We start from the raw sequence: 24,508 nt of genomic DNA on the forward strand, positions 1-24,508 counted from the left end.
ATTTCTAAACTTGAGAAACTGGTCTCCTCTGTCCCCAGACGTCTGTTGAGCGTTGTAAGAAGAAGGGGGGATGCCACACAGTAGTAAAAATGGACTTGTCCTAACTTTTTTGGGATTTGTTGACGCCATGAAATTTGGAAACAACAGATTTTTCCCTTAAAATGCTACATTCTCTCAGTTTAAACTTTTGATCTGTGATTTGTGTTCTATTCTGAATAAAATATTAGATGTTGGCACCTCCACATCGTTGCATTCAGTTTTTATTCACAATTTGTTTAGTGTCCCAACTTTTTTGGAATCCGGTTTGTACACTGGTCATCACAAATATTATCAACATACAGTATTTCCAGCAGCAGCACTTTTGACTGTCCATCAAGACATGACTGCTATCAGATTCTAGGCTTTCAGATGGCCTATCTTCTTCCAGATTTAAAAAAAATTGCTTAACAATTTAAGTTTTCTGATGATTTTCATTTACTGAGAAATTGAACACAGTTCTACTAATCCGCTAAGAGCAAAATAACCTTTTTGTTTAGCAGATTAGTGGTTTAGCTAACTTTGTAAACTGTTAGCAGATCAATTACCTTCCACTATATTGAATTCCGGAAACTTTAAGTCTGCTAACTTTTTGAAGACCTCTCCATGCCCCATAAAGCTAAATTAAATTTAAATTTTTATATTATATATATATTTTTTTATTCACTTTTAAAGCTCTCAATTGTCTTGCCCCACTATATTTGACTGATCTTGTAGCTGTCCGTGAATATGAGAACACTGAGATCATCCAATACATTTCTACTCTCTGTCCCAAAGTCCAACTACAAACGATGGGGTGACCGGGCCTTTTCTATCGTTGCACCCAGACTCTGGAACCAGCTACCACAGGACTTGTGCTCCATCACTGATATGGAGCATTTTAAATCTAATCTTAAAACCTTTTTATTCAGGCAGACTTTTAATACTTAGTAGTTCTTTGACAATCTTGCTATGTTTTAATTGGTTTTAATTTTAACTGGCTGATTTTTTTATTCTTAATCGTTTGTTTTTAACTTCTGTATTGTGCAGCACTTGTGCACCTTTTGGCTGCTGGAAAGGGCTCTATAAATAAAGTTTGAGTGACTGATTGATAAAGCGTACAGGAGAATGGAGACTTACAAGAAACAATGCTAAGCTAAACAAAGCTAAGCGAAGCAAGTCGAATAACGCGCGTCAAGCCGGAAATATCCGACCCGCGCCGTGACAGTGGAAAAGGGGCATAAGCATCACCAGGTGACGTCACCCTTAATTAAGGGTACTGACTTCCACCCACACAGTGCTTTCCCCCTTTTACATACTAGGAACAGCCTCAGATTCAAGAGGAAAAAAAGGCAACAAAAAAAAAGCTCAAATGACGCTCCTAGAAAAGTAACTATTTTCAAACACGACTAGAGATTTTTGAAATAACATGAATACCACAATAGGACCTTTCAAAGGAAGACTATTATTATAACTTTTATTTTACATGAAAAAAACCTTGATATGATCAGTTTTGCTTGCACAAACACGTTTGACAAATGCATGAAAGTGATACATTTCAAGGCCTTCCCAAGCCAGGGAAATGATCAATGGTAAGGGAAATTATAATTTAATCAAGAAATGCGTTTACACCAAAGTTACTTAGAAAAAAATGTCTGACTTCTTTTATTTGTGATATAAAAAATTGTTTTTATAAAATAAAACATTAAATTTGAACTAAGCAATAATAGACCTTTGTATTTTTTTTTTGTCAAACCCACATTTTCAGAAAATAAAATTGCAGTTTTTGGTTGAAAATGTTTGACATTTGAAATCTTTTCAATAATTTATATCCGACTGGAACAGCCCAGTACTCTTTAAACTCATAATCAGAAAAAAAAAAAAAAAGGAATTTCTTGCTAGATAATTAATGATTGCAGTGTTCTTGAAAAATAAATTTCTAGTCTAGTGTAAAGGAAGAACTAATCGGAACAGGAAAACAATTATATATACATACATAAAAATGAAACCAGTCATCAATGACACCTAATTTCCACATTACACATACGGTTTAATAACAACACTGTAGCTGTGCTGTTTGAATTTTGAGTAAATCCTTGCATTAAACTTCATCATTAACCAGTTTTCCCTCTTGTGTGGATTTTCATGTGTCTGTTTAAATTTGGCTTTTGACTAAATCTTAGCCCACAAACATCACAATGAAAGGGTTTTTGTCCAGTGTGGATTCTCAAGTGAGTGTTTAAACTTGTCTTTTGGCTAAATCTTTGACCGCACACACCACAACGGAATGGTTTTTCTCCTGTGTGGACTCTCATGTGATTGTTTAGATGTGGCTTTCGACTAAAACTTTGTTCACAAACATCGCACTCGAATGGTTTCTGTCCCGCATGGATTCTCATGTGTCTGTTTAAACTTGTTTTTCTGCCAAATCTTTGTCCACAAAAATCACAACCAAATGGTTTTTCTCCAGTGTGGACTTTTATGTGTGAGTTTAAAGTTTCCTTATAGCTAAATCTTTGTCCACAAATATCACAGACATATAGCTTCTGTCCTGTGTGAATTCTCAAGTGATTATTCAGATATGTCTTTCGGCTAAACCTTAGTTCACAAACAACACACTCAAATGGTTTTTCTCCTGCGTGGATTCTTACATGTCTGTTTAAACTTGTTTTTCGACTAAATCTTTGTTCACATTCATCACAACTGAATGGTTTTTCTCCAGTGTGGATCATCATGTGTGTGTTTAAACTTGACTTTTGGCTAAATCTTTGTCCACAAATATGACAAGCAAATGTTTTTTCTCCTGTGTGAATTCTCTGGTGTGCATTTAAATTTGTTTTTCTATTAAAACTTTTACCACAGTCGTCACAACTGAATGGTTTCTCTCCTGTGTGTATTCTCATATGTTTGTTGCGATTAGTTCTTTGACTAAATCTTTTACCACAGACATCACACTTAAATAATTTCAGTTTTGTCTGATCTTTTCTTCGCAAATCTACATTCTTCTTTAGTTTAAAACATTTGTTCCAAACCATACAACTTGAATACTTTATTTCTGAATGACTTGTCATATGTCTCTGAAAAGATTTGACGTTAAACTGTTTACCACACTCAGAGCAAATCAATGATGATGAGTTGACGGAGTTAACATCTGACTCAGGTGCCCTGCTCTCTTTCCCATCTTTGTCACTGTTTTCAGTCATTAACGCAGAATCTGATAGGTATTTTAGCCGATGGACAGGATTATTCAGATCCTTGTCATCGACCCCTTCTTCATCCTCGTCATTGTCCTCTTCGTCATCCTCACTGACTTCTGTCTCCGAGGAGCTGGAATCATCTTCATCAGTATTTAGCTCTGGGTTCCTGGTAGTTTCTGCTTCTCTACAGTCTTTTTTACCAGATTCTACTTTCATCACTTTCATCTGGTCAACTGAGCTGCAGGTTTGAATATTTCCATCTTCTATTTGGTGTTGTTGATTCTGTGACAAACTGTGTTTCTCTTCATCATCCTCACTCTTCAAAGGAACTGCAGTGAATGAAAACCCGGTGGCACCAGCCTGCTCCTTCTCACTGAGACGCTCTACCTCCACACTGGTCCAGAGTCCCTCCTCTTCCTCTTTTACGTAAAGTTCTGGGTCCTGATGGTCCACATTAGGCCTTAGTTCTTCTGGACCCGCTTCCGTAATCAGCACTGTCTGCTCAGCATCTGCAGGTAACACAAAAGCACGTTAAGTGTGTAGTAATTACAAAGTGAGATGGAAGAAGGATGACACTTTCTCCACTCCCCTCCACTACGTGTTTTATTTATTTAGCACTTGTTAATGCGAGCACCAGCTGGTCAGTTTACTGACCAACAACAACTTAATATATTCACCCTTTCATAATCAGAACTCAGTCACTAAAGTATAATCCGTTAATTACAGGGAGTCCCATAGCACAACAAATGAATATTCATCCAAACGAAGAGACCAAAATTGTCTTTGCAATTTTATTACAAAAATAATCAAACTAAGAATCACCAACAATAATAAACAAACAATAATAATTAATCATTCAAGGCTTAGTTCTCTTATCCAAGGATAAATTAACTCTTTGAGAAGGAATTATTTTGGATTTTATATGCGCACAAATTTAGACAAGGTTTGACCAATTTACTAAATAGTTTGCTTTGAAATTTGGTGAAAATAAGTTATTTAATGTGACCAGATAAAGTCATTTATCATCACTGCAAGCCAGGAAATGATTTATCAAGTTGCATCAGCTAAAATGGCATAACCAGACAAAGAACTGCATCATGTCACCAGGTTCTGCTCCTTACCGGGTCAGTTTGAGGGCATCAAATCACTCATCTTTCTGGGGTTCTGCTGGTGGATCAGACCAGGATACACCACGAGGAGGACTTGCCAGGAACTGCCCATGGTAGCTGAACGTAACTGTGACAGCTTCAGGAGTCTGTGAGGGTAACAGCTGATGAGAAGGTGCCTTCCATCGCAACCTTCAGCCAGTTTAAGCCGAGAACGTGAGTCTTGCAGTGAGAAAAATGGTTCATCTTCTGTAGTTCTACTTTGCTTCTAACAAATTGTAATTGAGCAACATGTTTATCTGCTCAGAAATGAGGAGTGGACCTCGGGACGACAACCAGGATCGGGTACAAGACGAATTGTTTTCCGGTTCGGAGCCAAAGATGAACTGAGTTCAGGCTCGGGAGTCGAAGACGAACTGCTTTGTCACACAAAGAGACTTTGTGTAAAACAACAGCTCTCAGAAGATGTTTTGACTAACTAGGGGACATTATGACTCCCCTCTGAAGTAAATAGCTTCCAGCTCAAAGAGCTTTTAGAACAGGTGTCTCTGAAGGAAAAATCACTTTCTGTAAAACAGAATAGAGAAATATGTTAAACACATTATAATATTTCACATGATTTCATTATAATGATTGACAACAATAATCAAAATTCCTGATGCATGCTCAATAATCCAGGTAGAAAAATCCAAAAAAGTTCAATCTGGTCCTCTGGACATTCAAAATAAACAAAAAACAAAACAAAGCAAAAAAATATAGAAATGTTTCGTTTCTCATCCAAGAGACTTCCTCAGTCTGTATTCAGCTCAGTCTCTTAAATAGCACCTTCTCAGAGTGGATCAACCAGTTTGCTGCTGACAACCAAAACCAGCTGCTCACATGCTCAAGAAGGACCATCAGCCTAACAATGGATCATTAGCACACTGATGGCTGTTTACTGTTCACAGAGGGCTGAGTGATACTAGCAATCACAGCATTGTAAGAGGGGGACAGTTGAACCCGGAGGCCTCCACCCCTGTTTAATGATGGACGATTTCTTTTCACAAAGATGGCCTCCTTTACTCTTCTCTCATACCATCGTTCCTCTCTGTCCAGGATGTGAACATCTTCATCCATGAAAGAGTGACCGCTGGCCTGGAGATGAGTGTAGACCGCAGAATCCTGGTGTAGTGAGTCACGTGGGTACGTGTCACTTGTTGTATGACAAATATATGTGGTATATATTTATGCATACTTTTCACGAGTTCTTCATTTTTCTGACTGTAAATGCCGTGCATTGAATTTAACAGAAATGTAACGAGAGACGTTATTACCTTTGACCCATCAAATGAATGGAGTCATTTATTTTCAGAATCAAAGTTTAACATCAAACATTTACATTAATTTGGCAAAATATGAAAATAATAACAGACAGTTTCACAGAAAATGAACTTCAAATCACTCGGCGGTGATTTGAGGACTTTGCTTCAGATATTTCTAAAATATCTGTACTAGTTTTGTGAGAGAGAGGTGAGTTTAAGAGGAAATTGAGATTTATCTTACAGAGGAATATGTGAGGGAATTTAATCTGTTTAACCAGAAATTGCACGCTCCGTCAGGTATCTCAGCTTGTCCCAGGTACACTTTAGTCGAAGAAGAAACCGTTACCTTGTTGACGATCGATCACCTCAGTAAGAATCCTTTTCAACTGATATCAGCGTCTCCGTTGAGAACTGCTAAAATCCTTAGAGAGTCGTGCGTGGGTCGTTCAAACAGAAATTATAATTCCAAACGTCTCTGGATCATCCTGAATTCTCGAATTCTCTTCAGAACTCCTTGAGCACTACATGAGAACTTTTCCATTCTCCATTCCAACTCTCTCTCGACTGATAGAACCGGGAAGTTGTCACATTTTAAATGAGTTTACTTCCGAGTTTACTTCAGAGCTTTCTGATTCGTGGATGGACCAGAAAGAGGAGTGGTTTTGACGTAAGGTGTTTATCAAAAGTCGAGGTCAGAGAATGAAATTTGTTTAACAACTGACAGAGAGATTATTGCAAAAAGCAGACTTCGTGGAGCCAACTCTTGGTAATCTTCTGAAAAAGTTTAAACATGACATTTCTTCTTCAGTAAACATTTAGTTGACCGAAGCTTCAACTTTCACACACTTACGACTTGGATCATTTCAGACAGAAAATCAAGAAATGCTTATTAACCTGATTTCTCCTTTGAATGAGGAATAAAAATCATTACTTACTTTTTATGTAAAATAAAAATGAGTAGTTCTTTTCAACCTGTAAAGCATTGAGTGAACTAACACAATTTGATTATCAAACATTTGTAAGACAGTAATGATTATAGAGGATTGTCTTTTCTGCTTGATTAATTCAAGAAAGAAAGTCATCAGATGGCCCAGACTTATTCAGATCAATGAAAATAACAGTCTCTGTCCATCTGGTAGATTTGAGGTCATCTAGTTCACTACACTGGCCTGATGATGTTGATCTTCTGTGCTGGGCCATCCTTTTGGCCAGTGGCTGTTTAGTTTCCCCGATGTAAGACTGATCACAGCCCTCCTGACACTGAACAGCATACACAATATTACTCTGTTTGTGCCGGGGGACTGGATCTTTGGGATGAACCAGTCTTTGCCGTAATGTATTTTGGGGTTTAAAAGCCACTGGGACGTTATGTTTAGAAAATAAACGTCTCAGTTTCTCTGATACTCCCTTAACATATGGAATGACCACTGGTCTGGGTCTGGGTTCCTCCTTTTCACCTGATGGCTGACTGGAGTCCTGTTTGGGTTTCTTCTCTGCTTTCAGGAAGGCCCAGTTAGGATATCCACATTGCTCTAGAGCCTGTCTTGTGTAGGATTTCTCCTTCTGCCTGGCTCCCGGGTTAGTGGGGATGCTGTCTGCTCTGTGGTACAGAGTCCTGATGACTCCTGACTTGTGCTCCAAGGATGATGGGAGTCAAACTGCAAATACTGGTCTGTGTGGGTGGGTTTGCGGTACACCTCGGTTTGCAAATGTCCTCCATCAGAGACTGAGACCTCACAGTCCAAGAAAGCCAACCTGCCATTTTTTAAGTTCACAGCACTTTATGAAAAAGCTTAAACTGACATTGTCAACAAGCCTGACCCCAGATTTAAAGCCCTGCCACATCAATGATGAGTGAGACAGAATATTCAACCATCTCATATGATGACCATGCAAGAAGAGGTATTGTATTATTGTGATCTAATTAACTTTTTTAATTTAAAATTATAATCTTATTAACTCCTTTTTTTTTATCTCTGTGTTGTTTGCAGTCTGAGGTCTGAGGAAGATAGCAGCTGAGTCTTCTTCATCCACCAAATCGCCTCCAGCTAAGAAGTCTGTAATGACTGAACTAGTTTACTTGGCAGATTTTCAAAACAAACATTTTGTAAGTCTTTATTTTGGCCTTTTTGTACCAAAAATTAACCTAACCGAGCCCTCCCTGAAACTGAACCGAATCGAAATGTGATTTTAGTGTACAGTTACACCCCTTTCCTATGCATTTCATCGCATTGTTGACCTTGTGTTGATTTTTGCAAATGACAAATCAACCTAACCTGAGTCAAATGCAACTTTAAAGAACACAATTCATGGTGAGTCTGGTAGACACCCAAGGGTCAGGGATCATAGTTAGAGGAGTGCATCTTCATGCTAGAAGTGCAACTTCTTTTTCACACATTCATCACTTGTGTTACTGCTGAGCTCAATGACTGACAGAACAGTGAATACTGGATGTCAGAAAAACTTTGTATAAGACAAACAACCTTATGACAGGCTCACAGAAGATGGCATAAATAAACAGCCAAAACAACAAACAAATAAATAAATTAAAAACAACAGATGGATTGTAGAAATCTTGTGAAGTGCTTAAATGTCTTTATGTTCTGCAAAATCAATCATATTCTTTTGTGTCTCTGGAGACTCATGTCTGCTGAGCCATTCCAAAGCAAAAGCTAACGTTACACTGTTTCTGTTAGAGATGGATTGTCTCTGATTGTGTTTATCCGGGTCAAAAGTTTAGAATCATTGGGGAGGTCAGAGGCGCGGTGGATGGCATAATTTCCCTTCAAGAAACAGCTTCCTCTGTTATGTCAGGCAGGTGCTCATCTCTTCGGGGGGTTTTGTTGTCGGGGCTAGGGGAGGAGGGGGAGACACCTCTGTGTTGCGCATTAGCTTACAGCTACGTTAGTGACGTCAGCTGTTGACTGTTGTGTGTGTGTGTGTGTGTTATAATTTGAGGGCTTGCCATAGTGTTAGGAAGTGTGTGAGAAACAGCGTGTGTAGCGTCTTTTGTGGGTGGCGAGATTTTGCCTTAAGATTTGAAAAGTCCAGCTGATGGAGTTATAGAGAATATCTTGAAGGAGAAATATGTTGGGAGAAATAAGCCAAGTAACAAGTTTTCTGGAAAGTAAAATAGTTAAAATCAGTGATGGGGAAGTGGACAGAATAACAACGTGAGAAGAGAGATGGATGTTATTCCAAGTGGATTGTGATGGAAAGGAGAATAAACGTTATGAAGTGTAAAAACTGTGGCACCAAGGAAGGAACCAGTAAATTGTTTTGTTTTAATACTAACATGCAGGTTGACAAAACTGACTAAAATGATTGTGTTTTGGGTCACTTGCTTGGCACAGTGTAGTTTGTGTTTTGAAGGCTGCATGATGCCAAGTTATTTTTTGAGTCTATCATTAAACCAGAAAACAGTAAAAAGCCCCCTAAATTCACTGCTGCTGGTTATTAAAATGGCACCTGTTCATCGGGTAAATATTTAAACATGCAATTGAGTGTCACCATTGCTTTCCACAACAGCATATTGTGTAACAAATAAAACTAAATAAAATAAAAAAGTCAAGTGCACCCCTAAAGTTGTTGTGATAAACTGTGTAACATTAATATCTTAGCCATAGGAGTGAGTTTAAAAACAGATGATGCATATATGGACTAGTTGAATGAGGTGTCTCTAAAATATCCTGATGCATGATCAATAATTTCAACAATTTTTTTTATCCGTCCAGAGGACCTGACTTAATTTTGTTAGATGTCTCTAAAATAATTATTGAATCAAGTGTTTACTTATGTAGGTAAACGTAGATGTTTAGCAACCTGTTAAAATACACCAGAAAGCAGGAAACGAAATCTACTTTACTCAAAAATTTCTGGGGGAGAACCCCCAGACCCCCCACTCCAGTGTGTTCCCTCCACATTACAAATGCTTCTGATGCCAATGAATGTTATTGAAAAAATATTCAGTTTGAAATGGTCATAATTAAAATTATGTTGTTGCTCTTTACAGTCGTATTACCAACGTTGTGTCAACAATACCCCACCCCCCGCAGGCAGCCTACCACCCCGGTTAAAATAAATCCTAGAGGAAACCCTGATGTGGATATTTTAATACAATCACTGAAAATAAAAATAGTTCTACTGATCCTTCAGGCTCTCACCAGAGGGTAATGTATTAATTGAAACACGTAAAAGTGCTTCTTTATCAGACAGACCTGTATAGAATCTTAAACCCTCACAATACTGACTTTAGGGCTGCAACTAACAATTATTAAAATAATAGATTAATCGACTGATTTTATTCTCTCTCCCCCCCAATTAATCAATGAATTGGCAAAAAGATTTTTTCCCACCCCTTTATTCCAAAATAGAACACTTGAATGACAGCAAATCGCACAAACAACAGGTTGATACTTGACTATTCAGTAAGTATAATTTTGAATAATAACAATAAAAAATGTTTGTCAAATAGCTTCAATAAAAAAATAAATGTACACAAAAACATAGTTTTTATGAAGTGCAAAAAAAAGAAGCATTTGTCATTTTAAGGTCCTGAGCTGTTGGAATATATAAAAGATAAAGAAATGCAAATCAGGAAACCCAGTAACAGGATTTGTTTCACTATTAACACTTGTGCATTACTACAAATGTAGAGAACAAGAAAACATGACCTTCCACTCGCTGGTTCACACACTTGCTCACTCCCTTTCTTCAGGAACTTTGCATTGCAATGTAAAAATGTTAGCATGTCAACATGCTCCTGGCTAAGGCTGGTTCTCTTTTTGAAAGCTATGTTTCCTGCTGCACAGAACAGATGCTCCGATGGTGTTGACGAACCAGGAATGCATAGGTAGGACTTGGCTAGCCTGGCCAACATTGGAAATCGGTCTCCGTTAGCCTTCCACCACTGAAATACATTTTCTTCCTTGGCAAGGCTCTTTTCTCCAAAGTATGTTTAGTTTCTCACTGGTTTTGAACATCCTCCCCTTTGCTTGTTCTGTCCTTGTCTTCACCATCAGAACCAAGGAGTGAATCCAGCAGGGTGGCAGGAGGTGTTGATTCAGCAGCCTGAGAATCGGAGGTGCTACTGCAAATGTCATGCTGCTGCACATCCATTCCCCTTTTTTCAGCAAGTGCCATAGTTTCCAGTTTAGTTTGAACTAGTACGACTTCAGCAGTTGAAAGAAACTTAAGTCTCCTAAACCTCGGGTTAAGGGCCGTTGCAAGAATCACTGTGTTAGGTGCTGTATCTGAGAAAGTAGTCTCCGATCTCCATCACTCCTGTAGCTGCTCTGCAGCAGTGAGTTGGAAAGCCCGGAGAGGGGCTGACTCAAAGGCAGTACTCTGGGTGGCCTTCAATAGCCCTTTCACAAGTGGAGGTATGGCAGATATTGTTGTGTATTTCTGTCCACTCATAAACACAGTGGCACATTCAAATGCTTGAGAGCTTCTCAAAGCTTTTCCAGCAGGATCCACTGTTCTGGTTTCAAATCCAGGTACTTTTTGCCTTTTGGTGTGATGGAGCTGTCAGACAACGTTGCCGTTACAGACCACCTTTGCTCAAGCAGTCGGCTCATCATATAAAATGTACTATTCCATCTAGCGCTAACGTCTTGAACAAGGCTGTGCTCAGGTGTGGGCATTTGTTGTCGTTTCTCTTTCAGCTTAGTGCAGGCCAGCTCGCTTTTCTTAAAATGTTCAACTAGACATCTTGCCACCCCAATAGCTTTTTCAAGGCTTGGATACTTCAATGCAGCATTAATCACAAGTTGCAAGTTATGGCCAGTGCAACGCACAGAAGACCACCCATGCTTCTCCACCAGGATGTTTGCCACAGCCACAATATTGGCACCATTGTCATGCACTATGGCAATGATTTTACTAGGAGGAATTTCAAACCTTACTAGTACCTCCTCCAACCACTCTGCGATGTTAGATGCAGTATGTCTATCCTGCAGTGTCATGGAGGTGAGGCAGATTGACTGCATGTCCCAGTCATATGTGATGTAGTAGCAGGTAACCCCAAGGTAGGCTTCATTGGCTACACTTGTCCACACATCTGCAGTGAGAGCAAGTTTGCTGTGGTTTGTCTTGATTGCAGTCTTCACTTCATTGAAAGTCTCTTCATATTTTCTCTCTATGAGATTTGTAAAATGTGTCCTTGAGGGAAGAATGTAACCTGGATTAAAAGTGTGGATCATTGTAGTGAAGCCTTCGTCTTCAACCATCGAGAGAGGCCTCATGTCAGTGACAATCATGTTTAGGATGCTTTCAGTGAAGACAGCTGTTTGCTGTGGTGTGCATGATGTCTTTCCTTCCCATCATGAAGGCTGTCATTGTTGGCTGTTTTTTTCTGGAATGAGAAAGACAGTATAGTATGTAGAGTAGCATCATTTACAGCAACTCAAGAAATTCCTAGTTTCACTTACAGTGTTAGGTTATAGCAAGTACGTAGCCCAAAGATCAAACACACAAACACACACGTGTGTGAGTCCTGTGTTTTATATATATATATATATATATATATATATATATATATATATATATATATAAAAAATACTTAATTACTCACAATTGAGGAGATGCAATAAATTACTTTAATTCCTATTTAAATGCAATTCATCCTGCCATACACGCAGTGTCTTCACTCAGACTTTGCTGACAAATTAAAACGGTGGAGCTTAATCATTAAATTATTACCATCTTTGTGTTAGATTATTAGATTATTTATAAATCATATCTAAACACTGCTTGCTTATAGCAATTTAATTGAAGTAACACACACGTTCTCTATCACTGTCTTTTATCAGCAAACAAACAACTAGCAGCTTCAGGTCATCGGTACTGGAGAGACTCGCGTAAGTTTTCTCACTTGGAAACAGACCAAATGTAGATATTGTAGAGACTTACCTGCTGTTGAGCTCCCTTCAACCTCAGCAACGACTCCGACATTTTACGTTTCAGGTGGGTGCTGTATCATCATCGTAGTGCTCCTGTGCCATGTCAAGTCACTTTTGCAAAGCTTGCACATTATGCATTTGTCAACTTTGTGAAGCGTGAAGCGCTCCCACACGTTTGACGACTTGGGTCGAACAGTTTTCTCTGTGTCGGTCATTTGTAATTTTCTTTGAAAACCGCCTCTGCTCTGCTTCTGCCTCACTTCTTTCAACTTGCTCTGCAGGTTGTTTTTTTTGTTTTTTACTTTATTCAGTCAGCCAGCATTGACAATGCTCTGCAGGTGAACAAAACGGCTCCGCAACGTGATGAAAGATGCATAATCGCGCGATACAACGAATCAATAATGAAATTTGTTGCAAACACTTTTAATAATCAATTTTTATCGATTTTATTGATTTGTTGTTGTAGCCCTAATTGACTTTACACATTTTGATACAAAAACTAAAATCAAAAGCATTTCAGTTAAACCTCTGTTATAAAATAATTTTCAATGATTTTTCTGACCATTTGATCGTCAAAGCTTCAGTGTTGTGTGGATTTGAAGATGGAAAAGTCTTCTGGAAATTAAATATTTAATGCCTCGAATACCCGGAAAAATTAAATAAATTAAAAAGTGAAATATTGCAAGCAACAGGTTTGAGATTTTTAGTGATATCAGATATTGAATTTTGGGAACTTGTGAAAGGGAGGATTAAAGATTTCTTTGAATTTAAATGTTGTGAATTACAATTACAGAAAAACATTACATACAATAACAAAATAACAACATATATAGATTTTAAATGTAGTAGCACAACAGAATTGAGGAAGAAGAAAATAAAATGAACTAAAACATAAAATTGCATGCGCTAATGAACTATTATTTAACTCCAGTGTTTCCCTTACCATTATACAAGTAGGGCGCCCCGCCCCATCAACAGAACCGAACACCCCATCTCCCCCCCCCCCCCCCCAACAAAAATCACGGACGAGATGAGCGCCCCGCCATGGCAAGTTATGTAAGGAAAACACTGAACTCATAAAGCTATTGGAAATGACACAAGAGGTAATGTACTCTATGTCATCTCTGCAAATAAAAAAGATGCAGCAGCAACTTTATCCTGGATGTGAAAGATCTCAGAGGTAATCTTGAGCCCTATTCACATGGGATTAATTTTACCTAGGCACCACAAGTAATAAATAAATTACTCCCCAACGACTGCTTTTTATGTGGCGCATTCGCACAAATTAACCAAAGCCTGAGATTTAGCTGAAATTTACGGACATCTTCCGAATATGATGTTAATGCCTTGCATATTGCGTAACATCCGTAACGTCAGCCTTTTTTTGGCAACTGTTACGAGTCGATAGGCTTTTGCTGGTCCGGGACACAAAAGGTTATTTATGCACTCCAATGCAGCCTCCATTGCCAAAATCAAATAAAAATGCGCCCAGAAAACAAAAACTGCCTAATTACGTATCAGATCCCGCCCATTTCTGTCCAAATCACTGAGAGGCTTATTCGCATTGTATTATCATAAGACCTTGAAGTTCAGCAAAATAAAGTAGGTAATTTGCGATGGAATGTTTACAAATTAGACATGGCCAATTCGCACGAGATTAACAACACAGACACTCTCCATAATTATTACAAATAACACGTGGTCCCTAAGTAAAACTACCGTGCTAATAGAGCTAATGTAACCGTTTTTGTTTCGTTTTTTAATATAATCTTCTTCCATTTATTTTTTAATTTATATGTGTTTTTTAATGATCGTCTACTGTTGTCATCGGTGTTCTTTGTTTAAAACAGGTCTCTCTTGTAAATGAGTCCTCAAGGCTCAATGAGACTAACCTATATAAATAAAGATTGAGTGAAAAAATATCTGAAAGAAATGGTGTGCCTTTACTAACATGTTCACAAATGTTTGAAAGTTTTTCCTCTCGAGACACAGCCATCAACTCCTTCTTAGATTCCACTGAGTCTCATGAACTGGAAAAGGTGAGATTAGAAAAGATGAAGTCATCACAGCTATAAATCAGCTAAATAGTGGTAAATCTCCAGGCCTACATGCTATACCAGTAGAGTTTTATAACCTATGTTTTAATATCATTAAACTTTTGACTTATGTTCTTAATATTGGATGAAAGAACAGTGTTTTTAGGTGAATCATTTTATCAGGGAATCATGTGTTTATTATATAAGATGATAAATGTGACCTGAATAATTACAGACAGCTAACTTTTCTGAAGGCTGATTATAAGATCTTAGCAGAAATAATAATGAACAGATGCAATTACAAAGAAAAAACGTGTCAAAGGACGTCTGATGTGGGGCATTGTGTACAGTTTGAGAAATAATTTGTAACAACAGTACAGATTTTTGTCTCCTGAGTTTAGATCAAAGGAAAGCTTTTGATTATGCGTATCTCATGTCATTATAACAGTCCAGTTATTTTAAGTTAAATCTACAGTTCAGGTGAATGTAAACAAAGTCCTTAGAGAACCTTATAAAGTATCTTGAGGTGTTAAACAGGGCTGCCCCCAAGATGCTGCCCTGCATATCCTGGCAATCAGTACCTTAATAAAAAGATAATCGTATAAAGGGTTGTCTTCTGGGCAGCAGACACAGAGTAGCTGCTCTCACTTATGCTGATGATGTTATAGTTAGAGACCAAAGTGAGATGAATGAGTTAGAACATCATCTCAGCCAGAATGAACTAGCATTAGCAGCCAAACTGAACCAAGAGAAGACAGAAGGAGTCTGGATTGGCCAGGACCACAACAGAACCTCCATTAATGTTAAAGTTCAAATAGAAATTAAAGAAGTTGAGAAATAGAACAATAAACACAAACTATAAGTCACATGTAAATTTTGTTAAAACTCACTTTGTCTCCAAATTCTTATTTTTATTAACTGTGCTCCCTCCTAAACAAAAGACTCTAGTGACTTTGAGTTAACTATATGTGAAACTTATATGGGGAACAAATCGTGAAGTCACAAAAAGATGCATAATATATGAAAATAAAAAAGATGGAGGACTTGAATCACCAAACCTGAGCATTCAGCTGTGAATGTCCATTATGAAAAATGTTTCAAGTGCTTTAAGTAGAAACGCCTCATGTGATGGAGACAAACAAACTTATATCTTTAAATTAAAAGACAGAGTGAGATCTGGAATCCCATTTTATAAACTCCTTTATGCAGATACCAAACAAAATTTAAACCATTTAAATAGAGGTGCAACAACGAATCGAGAAAATCGATAAAAATCGATTAATAAAAACGTTGGCAATGAATTTCATTATTGATTCATTGTGTCGCGCAAATATGCGTCTTTCACGGCGCTGCAGTCGTTTTGTTCACCTGCAGTTCATTGTCAATGCTGACTGACTGAATAAAGTTTAAAAAAAAAACTCTGCAGCGCAAGTTGAACAGAGCGAGGGGGGAGGTGGAAACAGAGCAGAGGCTGTTTTCAAAGGAAATTAAGTAAATTTTAGAAATGACCAATGCAGAGAAAACTGTTCGACCCAAGTCCTTCAAAGTGTGGGAGCTCTTCACAAAGATAAAAACTGAGAAGCATGCAGCTTTGAAAAGTGACGACACGACACGGGAGAACCACGGAGATAAACGTAAACATGTCGGAGTCACAAGGAGGAGGAAGGAGCAGCAGCTGATACAACTCGTCATGTGTTGCAGGCGAGTCTCTACAATATTCACATTTGTTCTGTTTCCAAGTGAGAAAACGTAACGTCAGTCTCTCTGTACCTGAAGCTGTTTGTTTATTTGTTTGCTGATTAATGACGGTGATAGAGAACATGTGTGTTACTTTTTATTTAATTTAATTGGTACAAGCAGTGTTTAAATGGCATTTATAAATAAATCTAACACAAAGATAATAATTTAATGATTAAGCTTCAACTTTTAATTTGTTGGCAAAGTCTGAAGACACTACAGGTATGGCAGGATGAATTGCATTTAAACAAGAATTAAAGTAATTTATTACATCTACTCAAATGTGTGTAACTAAGTATTTTATATATATGTGTGTGTGTGTGTTTAATTGCTCTTTTAGCTACTTTTGCCTGAACCTAACACTGTAAGTGAAACAAGGCATTTCTTGAGTTGCTGTAAATTATGTTATAATACATATTTACTCTCTCATTCCAGAAAACAACAACAAACAACAACATCCTTCATGATGGACAGACATCATGGACACCACAGCAGCAGCTGCCTTTACTGAAACATCCTGAACATGATCGTCACTGACATGAGGCCTCTGTCGATGGTTGAAGACGAAGGCTTCACTACAATGATCCACACTTTTAATCCAGGTTACAATAATCCACACTTTTAATCCAGGTTACAATATTCCACACTTTTAATCCAGGTTACAATAATCCACACTTTTAATCCAGGTTACACTCTTCCCTTAAGAACACATTTTACAAAGTAGCTACATATTGTGCAGGTATAAAGATACATTTGTATATATTTTGTGTGCATTTATTTTTTTAAGCTATTTGACTAACTTATTTTTTATTATTCAATATTTTACTAACAGAATAGTCAAATAGCAACCTGTTTTTTGTGCGAATTGCTATGTCAGTCAAATGTTCAATTTTGGAATAAAGGGGTGGAAATTAAAACGTTGTTGTTTTTTGCCGATACATCGATTAATCAACAAAAACAAATGGGCCGATGAATCGATTATTGATATAATCGTTAGTTGCAGCCCTACATTTAAACAATTGGACCAGTTCACGTAGCTACAAAAGAAATATAGTAATCAATGAAAACATAAATGGAGGTTTTGTAGATAAATGTTCCAACTCTGTAGATTATCCAACAATTGTAAAGAACATTAATGATAAAACAATTTCTGAAAGTTCTCGAGACACTGTGTGGCTGATTTCTGTCAACAGACTCCCTGTCAGAGCAGTAGTTAAATGGAAATGTTTTGATAAAACTAAGAAATGTCCCATGATTCTTTGTGATTCAGATGAAACTCTTCAGCACCTTCTGCTTGACTGCTTACAGGACTGGGAAGATAGACAAAATTAAGTCTACAGGTTTTAATGTTGAAATAAATAAGAGAGCTGTCTTTTATGTACTGTTTAAAGAAAACTTCACAGACTCAAAGAGATGTTTGTTCTGGCTGGTGATACGTGATATCAACACCAACTTCCAGTTTCTGTCCGTGAGGCTGACACATTGTTCAGTTTTAAGACTGGGCTTAAGACTTTCCTTTTTGATAAATCCTATAGTTAGCGTTGGCTTGTTATGCTGCCTTCATCTTAGACTACTAGAGGAAAAATTGACCTCATTTGCTTAACCATTCAATTTTAACTTTTTTTTTTCCATTTGATACTATTTCTATCTTAACATGTGATTCTTGACCTGCCATTGTGTATCTGTTCCTCTCAAACCCAGCTGGTCGAAGCAGATGACCACTTGTCCTGAGCCTGGTTCTGCTAAAGGTTTCTTCCTCATGAGGGAGTTTTTCCTTCCCACTGTCGCCTTCATGCTTGCTCAAGATGAGAGTTCTGTGATGGAGTTTAACTCAGAGCAGTCTGCTCCTCAGATAAAGTCTTAAATTACTATTTTTATATATGAATGTTTCTGTTAACTTATTTTACATATGAATATTTATGTTCAGTGTCCTGAGATGACTTCTGTTGTGACTTGGTGCTATATATATATAAACTGAACTGAATCTACAAAACAAGAGCAAAACGTGTCCTGGAACAACAAACTAATCAGTGGTGCTGTCTTCAAGAACACCGAGACAAACCTCAGGAGGAAAACACTGGACCTTAAATGTAAATCACCTCTGCCTTGATGATGTTTGACTATTTAGATTTGTCACTTTAGATGCATGTACTTTATAATGGCTTATCAAGGGTATTTGCAGTTGTTGCTGTCACATGAATTATTGTAAATTGTGATGTATATTGTAAATGAGTCCTCGAGGCTCAATGGGATTAACCTGTATAGATAAAGGTCGAATGAATATTGTGCTGCAGGGTATGTTAATGTTCAATCTTCAAATAAAGTTTAGGGGAAAAGAAAGAAAACAAAATAATTAAACAGTAAGTTTAACGGAGGTTTTTGTTGTTGTTGTTTTTAAATACATAATAACAAAAGAAAAACGCCTTTATCCCTTACCAGGTGCCGGAGTAAGCAACAAATAAAATTAAAAAACGATCGCAATGATTTGTTGAATTTGCTAGTAATATACAGAACGCAAATATTCGAATATCACTAAAAAGCATTTGTACACGAGCACAAATTATAAAGAGAGTTTGTGTGAGAGCAGCGCAGTCATGAGGCGGAACAGCACTCAGCTAACACTTAGCTGCTGACAGCACCGCGAGCCATGAAATACCTGGTCTGTGCAATCCAAGTATGGAGTGGAAAACAGGATCCAGTATTTTGTCTTGTTGCTCCTTTTCCAGTTCATAATCTATCTTTTCTCTTTCTAAACACTCCATTTCCACACCGCGGTAAAGTTAGTTGGACATTGAACATTCGAGCTCCGGGGCTTCAGCGGTGTGCTCCTCTCGTTCGATCCAGTGCAGGCAGTCTGACTTCGGTCAGCCGCGCTCAGTCTGTCCCCGAGACCTGATGGTTCTTCTTCTTCTTCTTCTTCTTCTTCTTCGTCTTGTGTTTTATGGCGGTTGGCAAGCAACGTTTAGATGTGCATTACCGCCATCTACTGGAATGGAGTATGGATCGGGATGCTAAATAATTACTATAGGTTTAACTAAATAAAATAATAAGAAAATAAGAGAAAAAAAAAAAAAACTATATTCTCTCGATTATTTCCGTCTTCTTAAGGTAGCTTAACAAAAAAACAACAAGTTCAGAAGTGAGAAGTTTATCCAAAAGATCCTGTATATTCAACTGTAGTTTGTTGACCTGTAGTCTATGTGCCAGTTCCTTCCTCTCAGCTGAATATTTGGGACAGAATAATAAAACATGATTCACTGTCTCTTCTTGAAAACAAAAGTCACATTTTCCTGTAGGATGTTTTCCCATTTTAAACAATGTACTGTTTAATCTTGTGTGGCCAAAACGTAATCTGGATATGACTGTTTCCTCCTTTCTATTTCGTCCTGTTCTCCTCATCACACCAACTTTCCTTTGAATGTTATAAAACCACCTGCCAGTTCTTTCTTCTTCCCACTGTTTCTGCCATCTTTCCTTCACCTTTTGTTTAATAACTGATTTGATTTCTCCTTTACTGAATGGTACCAGTATATCAATGTAAGTATTTTTTGTTGCTTGTTTTGCATATTTATCTGCCAACTCATTTCCTTTTATTCCTATATGTGATGGTATCCATATAAATGTAATTAATAAACCCATCGCTTGAATTCTATAAATTAATAATTGAATTTCTAATAAAAGGTCAGGTCTGCTGTCTGAATGATTATTTTTCAATGAGTATAATGAAGAACTTGAATCAGAACATATTATACTCCTTAATGGACGAACTTCCTCAATCCATCCCAGAGCTAAAATGATTCCTATCATCTCTCCTGTGTAGACTGAGACTCCATCAGTAATTCTTTTACCTGTTTTGAAACTGAATTCTGGAACAATGAATGAAACCCCGCTACTGTTATCTGAATTTTTTGATGCATCTGTATAAATTTTAACATATCCATAATACTTACTATCTAAATATGTTTGTATTGAATGAGAATCTGAAATGTTTTCTTTTTTACGATTTTCCAACAAAGTGAGATCAACATCACTATTACTTAAAAGAGATGGGTGAACTGGAGACTGAGGAACTGTTTGACTAATATTTATGTGAGATATATCTAAATCTTTTATAATGTTTTCTACAGTCCAGCCAAATGAATTTAATTTCTTTTTCTCTTTTTCCCAGCTAGGTTTTAAAATCTCTTGACATGGATGATTTCCATTATGACCTTTTAACTGACACCAGTAAGTTGAAAGTATTTGTAATCTTCTAAGCTGAAGTGGCATTTCTCCCATTTCCACCAGTAAAGCTGATGTTGGAGTTGTTCTGATGGCACCTGTACATAATCTCAAGGCTTGATGCTGAATATTATCTAATTTTTTGAGTAATGTATCTGATGCTGACCCAAATGCTATACTGCCATAATCAAATAAGGACCTAATTAAACCTGTGTATATTGATTTCAGTGCTTTCCTCTCAGCTCCCCACTCACTCCCCACCAAACACCTCATTACATTTAACACTCTCTTACATTTATCTATTATGTTTTGAATATGCACTTTCCAAGTAAGTTTGTCATCTAACCATATACCCAAAAACTTAAATTGGTTTACCCTTTCCAAATCATGATTATATATTTTCAATTTTACATTTTCTGATACCTTTTTTCTTGTAAAAAATAAAGTCTTCGTTTTATCTATAGAAATTTTGAATCCCCATTTAAAGGACCAGTTTTCTATTTCATTAATTGCTTCTTGTGTCTTTTTTACAATATAATTTAAATTTTTCCCCCTCTTCCAGATTGCCCCATCATCAGCAAATAAAGAAAACCCCATTCCATTCTCCAAATTTTCAAACATATCATTAATCATAATAGAAAAAAACAATGGGCTCAATATACTTCCTTGGGGAGTTCCATTTTCAACCAAAAATTTTCCTGAAAATGTTTTTCCTATTCTCACTTGTATTGATCGATCTTGTAAAAAATCTTTTATCCAATAAAACATTGAACCATTTATTCCCATCTTTTTTAGTTTTATTAATAAACCTTCCTTCCACATCATATCGTAAGCTTTCTCTATATCAAAAAAGACAGCCACCACACTCTCCTTATTAACTTGTCCTTTCCTGATTTCATGTTCTAAACATAAAACAGGATCCATAGTGTTTCTACCTTTTCTAAATCCACTTTGGAATCTTGATAAATATCCCCTCTTCTCAACAAAGTAAGTCAGTCGTTCATTTATCATTCTCTCCATAATTTTACATAAATGTGAAGTTAAAGCTATAGGTCTATAACTGGCTGGGTTTGATCGTTCTTTACCTGACTTGAGGATTGGAACTATGATTGCTTCTTTCCATGCTTTAGGTAAAAAGCCTAATTCCCAGATCTTATTATATAATTCCAGTAAAACTTTTTTAGATGAATTACTAAGCTGATTAATCATAATGTAAGAGATATTGTCATTTCCTGGAGATGAGTTTTTTGATTTCCTAAGGGCATTATTCAGTTCAAAAAAGGAAAAGGGAGCATTTAATAAGTCAGTGGATCTTATATTTTCTTTTAATAAATGAATATTTTCATTGATTGTACAATTTCTACTCTGTTTCTCTTCTGTACTTAGATTACTACTATTGTGGATTTTAACAAAATGATTGACCAAAATGTTTGCCTTCTCTTCCTCTGTTACAGCAGTAACATCTCCATCCTTCAGAACTGGATATCCATATTCTCTTCTAAACCCATTCATTCGTTTTATCATCCCCCAAACTTTTGAAATGTTTGTTTCCCTACCTACCGAATTACAAAAGTTTCCCCAATAAACCTTTTTTGCATTTTTTACAGTTCTTCTAACAAGAGCTTGCAACCTTTTATATTCAATAAAATTCTGAAAGTTATGATTTCTTTTTAACAATCTAAAAGCTTTATTTCGAGATTTTATTGCTACATCACAATCCTTTGTCCACCACGGTACGACTTTCTTCTTATATTTTCCTCTCTTTCTTTGGACTGCTTCACGTGCAGCACCTAAAATGGCTTCACAAATAGAAAGATTTAAATTGTCAATATCTAAATCAATATTAACTATTTGCATTTCTTTATCACTTATTATTTTATATTTTTCCCAATCAGCACTTCCAAAGATCCATCTTTCTACACCTTCATTGTCAAATGCTTCCATTTCCAAACCGATTTCAATGAATATAGGATAATGATCACTTCCTATAGTTGATTCTTTTAATACTTGCCAATTACTAATCCCAGCAAGACTTTCTGAAATTAAAGTTAAATCTAATGCTGATTCAGATCCATTTCTAATATTGAATCTTGTCCCCTCCCCATCATTAAGGCAAACTAAATTCTTTAGATCCATTATTTCTTCCACCACCTCTCCATTAGCATCATTACTACTACCCCACAAAGTACTGTAAGCATTAAAATCTCCACAACAGATTACTTTTCCTTCAATATTTTTAAACATTTCCTCCATTTGATCTAAATAAAGTTTTTTACAGGGATTATAAAAATTTAATATTTTAATACTTTCTTTATTAATCCAAATTTCTACAGATATCCATTCTAATGTTATTCCCTTTTCTAAATATCTATATTGTATTCCTTGTTTTATAAATATTATACATCCTCCTCCACTCTCTTGCTCCCTGTCTCTTCTAATACTGTCGTACCCTTTTATCACAAAATCTAATTCTGGTTTGAGCCATGTTTCTTGAACACAAATTATGTCTGGTTTTCTTTTCGAATTGTTTAAATATCCTTTAAATTCTTGACCATTAGCTAATAAACTCCTTGCATTCCATTGAAGAATAATCATTATATTCTTCCTTCGCCCAGTTTTCCATCTGTTTCTAGCTTTTTATTGATCGATTCCCAAGATAAATCCTTCACAGACAGAAATTTCTCTGCACCTTTTACTATGATTTTGATTTTTTCAGTTTTTTGCTTCACTTGATCAGTGCAGTTAATAACATAAGCCATGAACAGAATTAATTTATCCATTGTAATTTCCATTCCTGTCATTGCTCTTTGACTGGATTCAGATTTTGGACTAGGAGGAACTTTAGGATTTCCCTGTAGGCCCACTGCTCTTTTTTCTTGCACCTTTTTTGTTGCTTCTGCATAAGTAATGTTTTTAACAGTTTTTATGTGCTGTATTTCTGCTGCCTTCTTCCTTACTTCACATCCCCCATACGCTGCACTATGCTGACCTCCACAGTTACAACATTTCAACTGTACATCTTTCCCACATTCATCATACCTATGATCTGCACCACACTTTGCACATCTTTGCTTCCCTTTGCACACTGCTGCAATGTGACCGTATCTTTGGCACTTGTAACAGCGCAGAGGAGGAGGGATGTAAGGCCTGACAGGAAAACACATGAAACCAATTTTTATTTTATCAGGAAGAGCTTCGCCTTTAAACTCTAAAAGTACCGAGAGACTCTCAATCCTTTTCCCATCTACAGTTTTTAACAACCTTTTCAAATTGCATATTTCTACATCATGAATATTTCTTTTAAGTTTTTCCAGATCTTCCTCAAGTGGAATACCAGTGATAACCCCACGTGATACCTTGTTTTCTCCAATAATTTTCTTTTCACTAACAACCTTTTTGCAAATGTTATCAATCTGCATAGCTTTATTTTTTTGTTCTTCAGATTTACATTTGATCAACAGATTCCCATCACGCAGCATTTTCGCAAACTCCACCTCACCTAGTTTCTTTTTTATATCTTTAGATATCGCTATAGGGCTTAGATTCATGTTCTCATCTTCTTTCTTGAATTTAAGTATGACTTTAAATTCCTCATTTATCACTTTCCTTCTAACCAGTCTGTTTTCATCCTCTGAACTACACTCTTCAAGGCTTCTCTTATTTCTATGGCTGCCAAGCTCTCTGTCATCTCTCACAGCTTTGCCCTTACCTTTTCCTCCTCCTCTACCTACCGGAGTCCAGTCATCAAAATCCATATCCTCGTTGTAATCTACCTGAGTAGTCATCCCGATCCAGTCGCATTCCAGTTTATGCCAACCACTAAATTCAAAAAGAAAAATGAAATATATGGATACAAAAATCTCAAACTTTCAAAAATTTCCCGCCGCGCCCGGTTAGCCTCCGAGGCTCAGCTTCTTCTTCTTCCTGTTTTTTTAACTCGGGCTTCTTCTTCTTCTTCTTCTTCTTCTTCTTCTTCTTCTTCTTCTTCTTCTT

General features: G+C 36.8%; 1 protein-coding gene across 1 annotated transcript; it reads right to left on the bottom strand.

Annotated features, from left to right (window-relative positions):
• Nucleotides 1-2,129: 2,129 nt before the first annotated feature.
• LOC119407593 (gastrula zinc finger protein XlCGF57.1) lies at nucleotides 2,130-19,313 on the bottom strand. The gene is made up of 2 exons (XM_037674417.1): nucleotides 18,951-19,313; nucleotides 2,130-3,721 (listed from the first exon to the last, which is right to left on the bottom strand). Exons 1-2 carry the CDS (start codon nucleotides 19,054-19,056, stop codon nucleotides 2,130-2,132), a joined length of 1,698 nt encoding a protein of 565 aa, XP_037530345.1. The 5' UTR covers nucleotides 19,057-19,313.
• Nucleotides 19,314-24,508: the final 5,195 nt, after the last annotated feature.

This window comes from Nematolebias whitei, chromosome 1, assembly GCF_014905685.2.
Source record: "Nematolebias whitei isolate Nwh7 chromosome 1, NemWhi1, whole genome shotgun sequence".
In the NCBI taxonomy this organism is placed as follows: domain Eukaryota; kingdom Metazoa; phylum Chordata; class Actinopteri; order Cyprinodontiformes; family Rivulidae; genus Nematolebias; species Nematolebias whitei.

Bases quoted from the DNA above. Each gene is read 5' to 3' on its own strand.
- LOC119407593 (XM_037674417.1), bottom strand. From the start codon at position 19,056: ATGGAGTGTTTAGAAAGAGAAAAGATAGATTATGAACTGGAAAAGGAG. The intron at 3,722-18,950 runs GTATTTCATGGC...TGTTACCTGCAG, and splicing joins ACTTGGATTGCACAGACCAG to ATGCTGAGCAGACAGTGCTG.